The sequence below is a fragment of the Amphiura filiformis genome, chromosome 19 (genome assembly GCF_039555335.1).
Source record: "Amphiura filiformis chromosome 19, Afil_fr2py, whole genome shotgun sequence".
NCBI lineage: Eukaryota > Metazoa > Echinodermata > Ophiuroidea > Amphilepidida > Amphiuridae > Amphiura > Amphiura filiformis.
Window position 1 is genome coordinate 5,915,427 of NC_092646.1, and position 16,420 is coordinate 5,931,846.

Genomic DNA, 16,420 nt, shown 5'->3' on the forward strand with positions numbered 1-16,420 from the left:
GACCCCATGCACCAGAAGCGATAACTCTACACACTTTGTCACACTCTCCCAGTGAGCCACATGCATTAATATTCACATATATCCTTTATATTTGTATTTCTTCCAGCTGATCCTGAGGCCATTGACAGCCTGGACAGGGTATTAGTCCTCTATAAGCACACTGCTATGCCTTACGTACAATACAAGAGATTCAACTCTAGCGCGGATGATGACCAAGTTAAAGAATATGCCGGAATGGTAGGGAAAACCTGCGCAGAGAGGATGCTACTGTATAGGAACTGAACCACTGATTTGTGTTTGAATTATTTTTATAATTTTAAGTTATTATTACCATCTCTTTCACAGATGTATTATGTGAGTATATTAACCCCCTGGACAATACTGGTCATCTAACAGCATTTCTGATTGGTTGATAACTTGAAATGCTCATTTCAATTGCCAATTATGACTTGGCTTTAAACTACTTACAATTTGCAAATGATCTTATTAATACCCTCCTTGATTGGTTCAAAATTGGACATAATATTCTTTTTGGCCAATCTGCAGGTAGTTCTCATGGGGTTTTTAATCTGGTAGTAGGTTCCTAATGGGCGGATTGAATCAGTTTGAGCCATCAGCACTGTCCAACGATTCTTGTGGCACTACACAAAATTTGCATTTCCCTACACAATTTTATTTCAAGTTGGATTCATGCAATTTGATTTTCCGACACAATTCACTTATTTCATGCCAAATATCATATATAAGGTCTGGGTCTCACTACTTATTTCTGCCATTTTGCTTGCTCACAAAAATGAAACAAGAGTCAGTACCATCTGTTGAGTGTTATTACCTTAAAATGTTGTCCCAATTTCCCATTCATACATTTCTCTGGATATTTTCTCATTTGCTCACCCTATTATTTTAAAGAAATTTTTATTCACTTATTCTTGGTCTCATTATTGCCAGAAAAGCAAGGTTTTACTGTATCATGCTGCCCTCTGTCTGCAAGTTGTTTCATAGAAAACTACTTGCTTTTGGAAGGTTAATTCACTCCTACATCTTTATTACTTTATGGTCATTTAAGGCAAAAAGATGTCTCAGAGCTACCCTATGTATAAGTTTTGTGGTGGACACCCCTTTGACTTGCAGAAATTGGCCAATTTATTACATTTTTCCCAGTTTTGTTTTTACAAAAATATCTATTAAAATAAAATTAAAAGCATTTTGTTGGAAGAATTGTATATAAACATTAAAAGTTTCAAGCAACTCAAACTTAATTTGACTTGAGTTGGGGGCAAAAATGGAGAAGGAACACATTCCACTCATTGGATTTCAAAACATTTGCAATATTTGAGCCATATTAGATTTTCCAGCCTCGCCATATTCCTACAATCCTATTCTGAAAATGGAAATATCGAGCGCATTACAAGTACCCTCAAACCAATCAAAAAGATTAGGTTTTTGTTGCTTAAACAAACAATCAAGTTTCAGCTTTGATATAAGTTTCTCTGCACATGTTATGGTAAGTGACCTACAAAGCTTGGCATGCTTTATGCATATTTTCTGCAAAAGTAGAAGCTATGCATGATGTTTGTATCATTAATAATTGAACAAAATCATAGGGCAAGTATTATTATCTCATTTTCATTATAATGGTGTATTACCAGTGTCAACAATTTTATTGGTAAATGGTAATGGCATTTCAGTTTAGTTATACTTATTAAAATTTTGTAATATACTTTAAGGCCAAAGAGAATGGAATCTCTCAAAGCTGGCAAAGATTTTAAAATCCAATGCGGAATGAGGTTTCTGGGTAGTTTTTTTTTTGTTTTTTAAACTCAAGGTGATATGTTTGTATTTGTGCCAAAATCTAAAATTTACAATAAAAGGACTGAGCAAGGCATTTTTACCTAATATGTTCAACTCAAAATTAAAAGGGATATACTGACAGCAAAAATTAACATTTTTTGGTAAACAAAATAAATGAAAATGTGACAATAGAGCTTAATGTTCAAAACATTCCATCCTGTGGAAAAATTCTATGATCTAACCATCATGATGTACTTACCATATATGAACGATGAGTTTGCAATGAACGATGAGTTTGCAAATTGTTTTGTTATGCTTGAATAAAACGTGACATGCAGCTGGTCATGTATATTTATGTATCAGGAACAAGTTCTCTTGGAATTTGTTTGTAAAACAGGAAACAAAACAACTACTATGTTTTTTCTTTTGTTTTCTAGCTTTTTCATCTTTGGTATACAATGTATGGGCCATTTCACACTTGATCTTTAAACTTTATCTAAATACCATATTTCTTTAATCTTGGGGGTACTCAGTACAAATGATCATACAGGGACGTGGCGCAAACATGGGTAGCATTTTTGGCCTTTTGGTATATCAATGACCCCTTTTTCTAGGCCAATTTTGCTATATGGATGGGTTCTTTTTTGTCAAAATTTTATCAACTTGACTTTTTGGAAAATAGCAAAATTTTGCCTCAATCTAGCCAAAATTTGCATATATCAGAGTTGCCACTTTTCAGGTTTTAGCCTGAATTCAGGTTTTTTGTGAGTCCAAATTCCCACATTTTAATTTATTTTCAGCCCATTTGGGGCTTTTTAGTCTGCATTCACATGCTTTTTCAGGTTTTTCTCACCAGTTTCAGGTTTTTTGAGTGAAACTGAGTGGCATCTCTGAGATATGCAAAACTTGCATATATGCAACATTGGATGTTAATTTGTTTTTCTGGGTTTTGGTCATTATTTTGTGGAATGGCCCATATATTAAACAAACTTTTTAAGTGACTTGTTCCCTGTGTTCTTTTAGCTCCACATCCGTATCCAACACATGCATAAATTTGACAGTAAACCAGCATGAGTACAAGCCATTAAGCTTACGAGTCACTGCCAATGTATGTCAGGGATCTGTCATTAGGCGGTAGATTTACGTCAATTAAGCATGTTAAGATAATCCATATAATTAGTTTAATTAATTGTCTTACTTATGTTGCAATCATGTAAGTACTTGAGTGTCTGGTTGTAGTATGCTGGTAATCTGTGTTGCTGGTCATTGACCCTATGGATAAGTATTTATATATGGGGATTAGGTACTTATAATGTCAAATTATCATTTATGAAGAATGAATTTGTATATTGGGGTAATTTAGTTATAATGTGAATTATCATTAGGAATGATATTTTAAAAAACAAATTCATGAGGACAAAATGGTTAACTACTTATATATATATTGGGATAATTTACTTATAATGTGAAATTATTATGAATAAATTTTTTTAAACAAATTCATGACAAAAATGGCTAAGTACTTATACATTGGGATAATGTGCTTATAATGTGAAATGATCATTAATAAGGAATGAATTCTGAAACAAATTCATGAGGACAAAATGGCTAAGTACTTACATATTCCGATAATGTGCTTATAATATGAAATCATTATTGATGAGAATTGATGAGGATAAATTTCTTGGAAAAATTATATTGTACAAGACCAATTTATTATTTGATTCAATATGTTAGGCCAGCACTGGTTCAGTACAGTCTGATGATGCCAACAATTAAATTCAGACTTTGTTTCCGCAATTATTTTGCTTATATAGCACTATCGGTGCCCTGATAGGTACTGATTTTTGAAGGGAAAAAATCATTTTTGTTTTTTTAAAAATTATTTTAGGGAATTTAAGAAACACTGTAGCTTAAAATAGGCCCAGTTATGTCCAGGGAGCCATAGTGCTATTAGGCAAACGTTTACGGTAGTAAAGTTATATGTGCAGCTCGGCAAAATGCCTTCTGATCCAAGCTGGAATTTTGCCAAAATGAACCCAAATTGGGCAAGTTTAAAGATTTCTTATTCCTGTCCCGTAGAAATCAATGGTTTAAGAGAAAAATTTGGTAAATTTTCGATGAGTTTGAAAACATTCTTGGCAACCCTGCCAATTTTTGTACTGCAGGTCTTTATCAGTGATCTTGATGTGTGGTCAAGGCACATGATTTGTCATAAGGTTTCATTGTAGGTGCCAGATATGAACAAGGTCAGATCTTGTCATAGTATGACGTCAATGTCCAACATGTGACCAGGCTGACCAGTCAGAAATACTATTTATTGGGTCATTTTAAATCCATTTTGTATAATTACTTAGGTCTCTAATGTCTAGGGTGGTCAAAAATTATCTACAATTTGATGGCCAATGTTTGCCTAAAAGGGGTTTGATAGAATCCCATTTAAGCATATATCGAGGGTTGACAATCAGAAAGCCGTAACTCACAAAGGAATCCTTTATGAGTTAAAGCTTTCTGATTGTCAACCCTCGATATGTGGTGTGATCAAGCAAAATCAGTTTGAAGTCTGACATATTTAATTTTCAGTTTCTTTAAAAGATTGTAAACAGCATTTGCAAAGCTACATTTTGCAGAAAATCCCATTGAATTTGGACAACCAGTTCAAAAGATATGAGCAGTTAAAGTGTTTCCAAAATCAAAAGAAACAAAAGGAAATATTTCCTTTGTATGGCTATATCTCACAATAATATTTCTGAGTTCCGACTGATTTTGCTTGATCGCATATGTGTAAGTGTAAGACTTGAAATGTCCAAAATGTAATATTTGTGACACCATCTGTTTCTCAGGCCAAAGTCGGAAATTTGAAAATTATTACCATCACTTACTTTGAATGCTCAGGTCCAGAAATAGGTAAGTGCAATAGCTGCCATGTGTAGATGAGTACAATATACTGTGTGTAAATTGCCAAATATTTACAGGGCTGCTATTGCACTTGCCCACTTCTGACACTGACAAGTCAACTTGCTCAGTACCTACGCTTTCTGCTGCTGAAAACTTTAAAGCTTTGGCATACTTGTTTGCAAAATTTACAGATTTTTATATGTACATTTTTTTAATGTTTTTTATTGTTTTTTTTGTTTTTTTCACTCCTTATTTCTGCCTATTATTACCAGCTTTGTTCTGATTGTATCATATCATTTTACATTTACCACTCAATCCCATTCAGATGTTATAGTCTGCTAATGTATAGGCCCGGTATACAGGGTGAGCTCAAAACAAACATTAATTTTGAAATGCTGAATTTTTTGCCAGATATGGTTTGATAAACTTGTACTTTATACATTTTTAAGGAAAATTGTGAGAATGCAAATATTATGAAGCTTTTTTTTTCTCTTTAAGGTCCTTCACATTTGATTCTGAGATTCTTATATTTTTAGAAAATACACAGGTGAACTTTTTATTATTCACTAGTTTTATTATCTGTCAAAATGCGCAATTAAATGCAGTCTTGAGGCACAAGTGTTTGTTTGTGAAAAGTCACAGTAATGAATTCAAACATGGGTGTGAATTACAAACGCAAATCGAGCAACGGAAAACATCAGGATCAAGTGTAAACGGCCAAAACAGAAAAATGTAATCTATAATATATGATGCGTCATGAAGAGCTTATTTCCAAACTGTTAAGTCCACAAACACATGTTTCTGATTTACCTGTGCGATACTGCAATGGGTTGTGATGCTATAGGTATTATAATTTCAGTTGGATGCCCCATTACACAAGCAAACATTGGATGGATGCACAGTAACAATACTGTGTGGGGCTTTTGATTCCCAAATGAAAACAATAGTCTGCATATTGTTAACCAGCATTGTTGTAAATAATGGCTTGTTGATGGTACAAGTCATTGCTGCTAATGTCAAACTTGTCAAAGTAATTGTGATTGTATCACACAAGTAAATGAGAAACATGTGGTTGTGGACTTAACGGTTTGGAAATAAGCTCTTCATATGCCAATATATAAACCTATTTTCATTGCTATCAAATAAGGTGTAATTACAGCTTTTGCCATCTATAATTTCCTGCAACTTGCCACATTCTTTTTGAAGTTGACTTTCATGATGCACATTAATGTTATTGAAATCATAGTAAATTTTATTTGATATTGAAGTAGAGGTTCACACTATTATTAATTACCATATTTCCTTGAATAGTTGTTCCCCTCAAATAAATGCCACACCACCACTTTTTTCAACCAAGATGTTTCAAAACTGGGGATATATCCATGCTATCTTGTGTAGTAATCGTACCAATTTGCTCAAATGGTCGATAAGAGCGTTGATAATGTGCAAAAATCTGATCAGAAACCCGGAAGTGAACCAGAAGTCAGTGTTTCTAGTTCATAGTTCGTCATTTCAGCTTACCTATTGTTTTTATTAGGAATTATCGTTTAAAAATGACCTAATAAATGCCCCCCATTTTGAAAATACAACACCCCCGGGGGCGTTTATTCAAGGAAATATGGTACACAGATCTTAACTTCCAATAAAGAAATATTTTCTTCAGATTGCTTAATTTTTGCCATGATTTTATCTAGACTTTTTTATTCTTATTATCCACATCTTATCTGAGTCATTGACTCTCTTAGTTACATTTATAGATTTATATTAATACACAGATGATAACAATTATTTTGTTACACAGACTGTTCTTTCTATTATGTTTTGTATTTTACTTGAAATATTGGGTACAATAACCGAATAGGGTACAACCACAGGAGAGAGAAAACAGCCCGTACCACCAGTCAAAGTCTCCGCATCATCCGATAATGAGGGCAGATTGTTCCATGAAATGCGACAGGCGTGACTGCTACGCAATTACCACATATTTTCATGGTCTATCACGTAATCGGGAAAGCACGCAATGCTCTATCGCGAGGCACGCAGCGCTGGCGTGTTGACACAGCACGATCAAACAATCGGACCTCATGAATATGCGAGAACTCACCGTATACAATACACTGGGACTTTGACTGGTGGTACGCTCTCTGTTTTCTCTCTGCTCTGTGGGTACAACTTGCTAGACTTTAATCCAGTCCTCATTTACAGAGTGTAGGGTTAGGGTTGGGGTAGGGCAATCTTGTAATAAGACTAGTAGAGTTGCACCCTATTCGGTAATCGCTCCAAATATTGTAAATGATTTTGTTGTCAAATCTACCAATGGATATACATAAGTATATTTGAGGTCAAGGGGGGGGGGGGGCAGGGTCAATTTGGTAAGTTCCTGCCCATTAACAATTTTCAATCCGGGTGATAAATTCGAATATATAGCCCACTATTTGTAGTCAGGGCAGTAACTTTCTAGAAGTACAAGCATGCAGGTAGCGAGTTAAACAAATGAGCAGCACCAGCAAATATATCTCCATACTGAGTTTAGCCTAAAAAGATTACACCCAAAATGTGTGCCATTGCCCTGAGTGGATAGAAATTGTGTTACATACATGTGTAAGTATTGCAGGGGTCCATTTCACTAAACTTTTAACTCTTCATTACTCAAGAAACTGTTACGAAATACACAGTATTAAACATAACTTTACGAAGTGTCCCTGTAGTAAATTCTTATTACTTACAGTTTTCTACCATTCGTAAGTAGGTTTAGTGAAATGGAACTTAGGACTCGTCGTAAGTTAAAAACGATTTCAAGACTTACAAAGCTTTGTAAAGTTTAGTGAAATGGACTATTGTATTGTAATAATATGATTTAGTGTGAATGTGTATATTAGATATATATTGTTTCAGGAATATTGGTGCAATTTATGTACAATAGTTTGTTTTCTACTGGTTGTATGCTATCTATGATGATATAGTATAGATTTAATGATTTCCCACTATAGTCTATTTATCTACCTCGAGTCACCGGCACTAGCTTTGAAGTTCAGCATGTGCTGCATTGGCTTGGCGTAGATTCTTGCGTGTACATACGCGGCATGTTGATAGTGCACGTAAAAGTATGTACATGCACCAAGTAACGCTAAGCTAACGCAGAACACACTGAACTTCAAAGCTAGTGCCGGTGACTCGATGTAGATATACAGACTATAAATATGACTCAGTTATATCAAGTGGAACTTGCATGTTGGTCAAAATCCTCTCCTTTTTCCAGATGGAAATAGATTGTATACGGCTAACAAAAAGTGTCTGCACAAAAAGTATCAGTGCACTTAAAACAAAAGCAATATCTAAAAGGCACTAAACCTAAATTGCCAAATGAAGTAGTCAATAGGTAGAAAATTTTGACTGATCTTTAAAACGATACAGCTGAGGTCTACAGTCTGTCCACCTAGAAGTACAAAGTAAATAGACCTCGAAAACTGGAGGTATGAGAATAATTATTACAGTGCAATGCGTGTGTTATGCTTCTTTGGCGCGCCAAGTGCTGCGTGATTTGTACTTACCGAGCGCACAACGCTCTTTACGCATCGCGTTTTTTTTAACACGCAATGTGTATGACGCAAAGCATCGACCCCCGATGCCACCGATTTGGTTTGTACTTCAAAGTGGACAGACTGTAGGTGGATATATGAGAGGTTACAAGTGTGTATGCCAGTGCTTACATCTATGCATACGCCAGGTAAAATTACTGCAGGGCAAATCTGAATTGGTACTCTTTGGATCTAATCTCTTCAAAGTTCCCTGTGCTGGACAATCACATATTGTTAACTGGTATTTAGATTATGCTACAATATTACTGTAATAACTGAATAAAAAATGGGAAAAAAGTAAATAGTTGTCATGTGTGATATGAATTCTTCCACATTCTCTATTATTATTGTATGATGGGATGTTTTAAAAATGGTACCAAATATTACATAAATACCAAGGCAGGAGTAGAATTTTGTTGCAAAGTGCGAAAACCAAACTCAGTTCTTGCAATATTTGTTTCCAAGAATCATTGGAACTTGTTCTATGAGAATCTGTGTGAGAATTGATTCACAAATTCTCGCCAAAATTCTAGCCATGCTATTTTGATAAATGCTAGCGAGATAAATAATGGTAGATGAATAATGCACATTATTCAAGCCTTCATCCTATGCCTAAATTAGGATATTCCAGTTGACATCCATTGGATTGGAAGACATACACAAAGGATTTCAAATGGGGTTTACATGATAATTCATTGAGCATTTTGAAAGTTGCATAATTGTAACATTGACTTCATAATTGCACTAATTGCAAAATGTGGTTGACAATTGCATAATAGCAAAGTAGGCTTCATAATAGCACTAATTTCAACAGGTGATTTCATAATTGCATAATCATGTTACTATCATTGAGCCTTTTGAAAGTTGTACAATTGCAACATTGACTTCATAATTGCATTAATTTCAAAATGTAGTTGATAATAGCAAAATAGGCTTCATAATTGCGCTAATTTCAAAATGGTGTTTCATGATTACACTATTATTATTGAGCATTTTGAAAGTTGCATAATTGCCACATAGACTCCATAATTGCACTAATTTCAAAATGTTGATAACTGCATAAGGCCAAAAAAAAGGTTTGTCTCAGTCAAAGCTCACGAAAACAAATGTGAAATGCGATTTTTTTTTTTTTTAAATTCCCGACTTGATATTTTTATGGTATTTTGAGAAAACAAATCTGATTTTTTTTCGCATTTCTTTTTCTTCAAATTGCGCGATTTTACAAATGTGTGCAAGCTTTAAGACAAACCTCTTTTTTTTTTTTGCCTAATAGCAAAATAGACTTCATCATTGTGCTAACATGAACATTGCTGACCATTTGAAAATAGTAGAATTGTGAAGTAGAATTCTTAATTACGCTAATTTCAAAATGTAGTCAGTAATTGCATAATAGCATAGTAGACTTCATAATTGCGCTATTAAACATTAAACATTACTGACAACTTGAAAATGGCATAATTGCAAAGTTGAATTCATAATTGCTTTAATTTCAAAGCCTAACATTGATAACTGCATATAGCAGCAGTGTTGCTATTCTTTGATACTATGGCTGTTGTCAGTTCCAGCGCCTTTATGGGGAAATACTGAGAAATATTTTAAAGCAACACATAAATTGGCAAAAGTGACAACCTGCTTGGCGTCTTCATAATTCCCCGAGATTAAACACTCTAATCCAAAAGTTCCTACGATAAGAGCAACATAGCAATAGAAGATTAATTGGCTATTCCAGTTGAAATACACACACCCCCTATGGAAGACAGGACCTTAATATCCCACACAGTGGGTGTAGATTTCAAATGGAGTCACCCATTCAGGTAAACCCATTTGAAGTACATACTCCCTGTGTGAAAAATCAAGGTAATGTCTTCCACAGGGGGTGTATGGATTTCAACTGGAACAGCCCAATACAGGGAGTAGTGTGTTATATTTACCAATTACATTTCCTGATTAATAAGATTAATTGAATTAAAATACATTAAATCATTAACCACATCATATCTAAGTTTGTTTTCAATGTTTACATAATACAATTAAGAATGTGATATATATAACAGTGTATGATTAGTACAAATTATGTTTTTCCTTATAAATTAAGCTTAACTACATATATATCAAATCTATTAAGAAATCTGTAACTAAGTGTATCCAAATAACTTCCCATTTTAGCTAGTGTTTCAAAAAAAAGGGGGGGAAAGTGATTTATAGTGCGCTACGCACAGGCACAATGCTGATCCACCAGCTTCAGCACACTTTACAGGTTGTCACTGACCACTACGGCCCCCTGTCCTCTCCGTCCCAAGTAGTCTAACATAAAATGTCTATAAGGTTAGATAGAGTGCCTTCAAAATAAAGATGTGGAATCCTCCCCAAAAAAAAAAAACATCACCACAGGCCAAAAGGATCCACTTTGCCAGCAGAGCGAGTGAGAAAAAAAACCAGATTTTTATGCTTGGTCAAAAAAGGTCCAAATTTGCCCATTATTAGTGTAGCGAGCAAAAACAATAGGTTCTTTATGCTTTTTTGGTCAAAAAAGTCACACGATTTTGGGAAAAAGTTCACTTTTTCAAAATCAGCCTTTCCACCACCAATAAATCCTGGCTTGCACTCCTGGTGGAAACATTTATAAAAAAATTCCCATCCTTCCATTCCTTTCACCGAATTGATCAAAAGTCTTTGAGAAATTTGAAAGGTGATAAATCAATAGAAAGGTCAATGGGTGCGAGATATGTCAAAATGTAACTGTCAACAATTTAAACGTTTTGACCAAAACCAAAGCGTGTTTGTGTTTGTTGGGTTGCGACTATAACCTGTTTCAAGGTATACGGTCATGTGCCACAATTTCTTTTGGATGCATTTTGGCACTTTTTTACAAAGAAATGTCCTTCACATGCCTGTTTTAGGTAACTCATTTGTTACCAATTCTTTGACTGCATGTACAGTTAATCGCACAGAGCGTACATGCCCATGTACAAGGGCGGTTTGTAGGCATGCTTGTGGCGCAACCACAAAAAAACATTGACATAAATATGCACTTCCAAACTTGAGGTGAAAAATATATAGTGGTCCCATTTTGGCAAAACAGAAGAGGATCAGTGTTTTTCATATTCAAGAATCCCTGAGCCTGTATCACAACAAAGTACTAAGTACCATACTCTTATTAAAAGAGTTTCCCGTAATTATGCTAATTAAAATTAGCCATTAAATTTATTTTAAAAAGACGCTTTTTGGCTCAGCTCTATTCCTGTGTACTAGTAATTACATAGCGTTTTGTGACATGTTATGCCAATAAGTTCAGTAAACCAATCAAGCCCTATCCACTACAGTACACATATACAGGACATTACCCCCTTACAGCTTGTCATTAACTACTAGTACAATAACAAGAACAAAAACTTTTGTTACACCATTTTCAATTTAACAACCCTATTCTTTAACTAATTTTGCAGAAAATTAATGGTGTTGAAATCCTACCGGTAAATTAGGTACAGCTTCCTTAAACCTGGTGATGATACTGGTAATATATTTTTGCTTCAGTGAGCAGTAACTAGCCTGGCACATACTTCACTGGACAGGAACTAATGACTGAATGAATCAAGTAGCATTTCATTACAACTTTTTCCATGTCCCAGAGTTTGGGGAAATGACCATACGGGAATGAGCTGCAAATATGGGTCTCATTTTCTGGTCTTTTGGTATAATCAGAGGTGTATCCGGGGGTGAGGAGGGTGCATGCGCACTCCAGGTGTTTTGATGCAAAATCAGCCTGTTTGGGGCTGGGGGGTCATTGCGCCCCAGGTCCCTCAGTCCAGGGTACACAAATGATGATAATGGCCAATAGGGCAAATTTGGTATTAAAATGGGTCATTTCACCTACTTGAGCCCAAATTTACTGTAATAAAAGAATTGAAAATTTGTAAAATATTTACGAAGTTGTGTTAAATTTTGCCAATAATGGGGGCCTAAGGTATAAGTACTGGTCAAATTGTCTTATAAAATTAATGAAAATGGGTCCACTTGAGATTCTCTGAGGCATATCCCTACCAAAACCAAACTTGTGTGAAGTTGTGTCCTTCATATGCCTTGAAGGTGAGATTTTCACTAAAATAGGAACACAAAGAGATTACATTTTTTTGTTAAATTTGGCATTTCCCTTCACTCAACCAGACTGGTTGGGCACCTGAGGCCACTGACAAGATAGAATATGTCAAGGGACAATCCCCCAGCCTGGGTGGATCCCGGGGGTGGATCAAAGGGGGGTGGATCAAAGTGGAGGAGAAGTCTATGTGCTACAGACCTAGACCTGCCTGCATGTCTTCGGTCCTATCCTTCAACATACTGACATTTACATAATGTCATAATGTTAAATAAAGATACAGAGTTACAGTTACTGGAACTACTACAGACCATGTAACTATATTAGCCACAGTGTTGGAGGACTCGGACTCGAGTCCGGACTTTTTCAAGGACTCGGACTCAGACTTGGACTCGGAAGCTAATGACTCGGACTCGGACCCCAAGGACTCGGGGACTCGGCTTTGAGTCCTCCTCGAGTCCGGCAAAATAGGGTCTTTTTAGGTCTTTTATTGTCGTTAATTGTAAACTTCTTCTTATGCTTGATCAATGATCACATCACATGATTAATTTAAGCAATTTTGCATGCAAATAAAAGTACAACCAAAAAGCAAGATTGCTTTCAGTTATATCTTGAATTGGTTAAATGGAATTTAATCATAACCGTTTATTTTGACATGACTGCTTTGTTAGTGCAAGTCTAGAATGTACATGATTAATAATACCCTGGTGCACTGAAATTAAATTTTGGGTGTGCGCCGCCGAACTTTCGGAACTAAAAACTGACTTGGGGGCAAAATATGGGCTTGATGAACTGAAATTTCAACATTTTTGTGGAGGTCTGTGAACTAAAATTGGGCCAAATTATAGGCTTTGAGCTAACAAATTCAAAATGTTTCCAAATTTGATCTAAAGAGCTATACAATTTTCAGAGTGTTCAAGTGTTAGGCTCAATAATGAACTGGAGCATGATGCAAATGCGGGTCTTAAGGAACTGCCGGAGAACCTGAAAAAGGGACACTTGACCAGACCACCACACATACCCGCCGTGTGAGTGACCCCCCCCCCGGAATAATACTGCATAGGCCTACAGCCAGATCCAACACCCCTTTGTTTGACACCTGAAGTTTGGTAGTGACGTCATATTTTGAATGTTATATTGCATCGTTTGCCTCTTTAAAACACAAGCCTATTAAGTTACTGTGAGTCTGTGATTATACTCTGTTTCCAAGGTATGCTACCTTAGGGACCTAAGGGACAAATTGTGAGCATTCCATTGGGAGGAAGGTAAAATTGAGGGTAAGAATTTTTTGGCCGATCGAAAGGGAGGGTGGAAGCAATTTTTGGCTAATGGAGAGGGGGAACAAGTAATTTTTGGCACATATGGGGCACCTTTCAAATAAAACGCTATAAAAAGGTTTAGAAAACAGTACGAAAACGCTTACATATCCGAGATTTTGAATAAAACGATGGAACCGGCATTTTATTATTACGGTGGAAATATTAGTCGAACACGTATGCACAGTACGTACACGGCGTGCGGGATACACATACACACACACCCCGAGGATCGCGGGAGTAACATGCATGGGCGCTAGTAATATGATTCCAATTTTCTATGCGTTACCTCACTTGTTCGGCTCAAAATTAAAAGGAGACATATCTGACAGTAAAACCTAACATTTTATGGAAAATAAATACTAATCTATTTTTACAGAAATGTTATAATATGGCTTTAACTGAACATACAAATCTGATGATATATTTTGCTAAGCAAATGAATCTGCAAGAAATAATTTGCACACAAACATTATGTATCCCTAAGTTTCCGGTGTTTAAAAATCTCAATTTTGTTTAGAAAACTGGGAATGAGGCTATGGATCATAAAATACCTTTAATACACTATTGTATGGTATTTTAATTTCTATTTATTTATTTATTTTTATTTGGTTTTTTTATTGTATAGTATTTTGTATGGTACTATTAGAATCAAAGAGTATTCTTAGTCAGTGGGAGTGGTCTAGTTCGTATACACATTTTTGATTGGACAATCGCAAGAATTGGTGCCGTTTATCAGGCCGTAGAGCGACCCCACGTCATCATGCTTCTTGATAATGCCTTTAAACGCTTGTAGAGGTGCGCGTATGTATCGCGATGTATGCGTAGACTAGTGCGGAATACGCGACGCGCTAGCAGTACGCGCAACAAAATACGTGAAGTTGTAAACAAGTTTCGTTCATTTTATAATGAGGGGAGTTTTTATGACGGTAACTTAGTTTTTGCTTTAAAAAAATTGTTTACAGTTATTAAAATAATATTTAACTGACTAAGAATGAGAATAAACGATAGGAATTTTTTTTTTGCCTATCCTCTACCTATGATAGGCGACAGGCAGGTCCAATATTTTTATCGTAGTGGATACCGGCTGCGCCGCATCCACTACTCAAAATATTGGACCTGCCTGTCGCCTATCACACTGTAGAGGATAGGCAAAATAAAAATTCCTATCGCTTATTCTCTAACTGGTCTTTGGTGCCTGAATTATTGCCCTACTACCCAGCCCTACTGTTCTGAGTGTAATAGCGCCCTCTGTTGTTGATGCACAGTTTGGTTCTTTAAACACTTTCCAGAAACTGGTAGCTTGACTTGACTTGAGTTTCTTCAGTCTTTTGCTGTTTATTTGTTTGCTTGCATGTTTAAATGGTCTATGTCTAACTAATTCAAACCAGGATATAAAGTAAATAAAAAGCCAGAAGAATATTACAGGCACCAATGGTGTGAGATTTGTGCCCAGTGGGATTTTCTCCCGGGGGGCACTCAACTTAAATTTTGGTAGGGGTGTGTGGCGCGGAGCGCCGAACTTTGGGAACTAAGAACTGATTTTCAGGCAAAATAGGGGCTTGAAGAACTGAAATTAGGCCAAATTATAGGCTGTTGAGCTAAAAATTTCTAAATTATTTCCAAATTTGAGCTTAAAGAGCTACAATTGTCAGAGTTTGAGGCTCAAAGAACTGGAGCAGATCCAAATGTGGGGCTTAAGGAACTGCCGGAGAGCCTGAAAAAGGGACCCTTGAGCGCCGCACATACCCGTACCACCTTAACATGTGAGTGCCCCCTCCCCGGGATTTTTTAGGGCTGGGGTTTTAATATAAAGTTGATGCAAAACACTAACTTGGGAGCAGAACAATCTTCAGAATTGTTGCATGCTCTTGTGCCTTACCTCAACTAAGATTGATAATATGGCTATGCTGACTAAACTCAAATTAATATCTTTGAAAATGTCTTACCTATTGCAATTCCAGATATAGCCTATGAATTATAGAATGAACTTTTTGCGATGTAACTATTTATGCATTAGCAAAAAAATTTTGAACACATGCCCCCTGACATGCCCTCAATTTGCATGTTTTAACCCCACACTGAATACATTATATTAATTGAGTCACTTGAAACTAAGAATTATAATAGTATTGCCTCTATGTTCCATTTCCATCCTCCCCTTCTTCACCATCCCGGATGAGCATAGTGCATTCCAACATTGGACAGGGATATAGAACAAGGATTAACCTCGTTCACAATCAACAGAGTGACACGCATTGGGACATAGGCACTGGAATTAAATAAAAATTTTCTTTGTTTTGGTTCATCCTTTTGGATCAAAATTTAAAGCCTTAAAGCCATATTATAACATTTGCTGAGGAAGACGCCCTCACTGAATTTTTGAAATTCCTTTTTTTACACAATTAAATTGTACTTTATTAAACCAATATACCCTGCAAAAATCAAGACTCTAGGTGCTGTAGTTTTGTCAAAATCCGAGATTTTGAATAAAAGCGCCGGATTCGGCGCTTTATTATTACGATGGAATTATTAGTTTAACGCAGCATACGATGTTCATAACACACAGTACGCATTACATGGCGTCTTGCGGTGATATACACAACAAAGGGTCGTACCACAACATGACCGAACAAGTGCTACGTATTGGCGACATGTGCGCTGGTAATTCCAATTTTCTTTGCTTTGGCGTAGTTGTTCGGCTCAAAAATAAAAGGGGATATATCTGACAGTAAAATCTAACA

General features: G+C 35.9%; 1 protein-coding gene across 1 annotated transcript in view; it reads left to right on the top strand.

Moving 5' to 3' along the window:
• LOC140140856 (arginyl-tRNA--protein transferase 1-like) overlaps nt 1–8,624 on the top strand; it is a 40,310-nt gene extending 31,686 nt beyond the window's left edge. The window contains 1 exon segment of the mRNA XM_072162600.1: nt 107–8,624. Coding sequence (XP_072018701.1) covers nt 107–282 — 176 coding nt within the window. The 3' untranslated portion in view covers nt 283–8,624.
• The last annotated feature ends 7,796 nt before the right edge of the window (nt 8,625–16,420 follow it).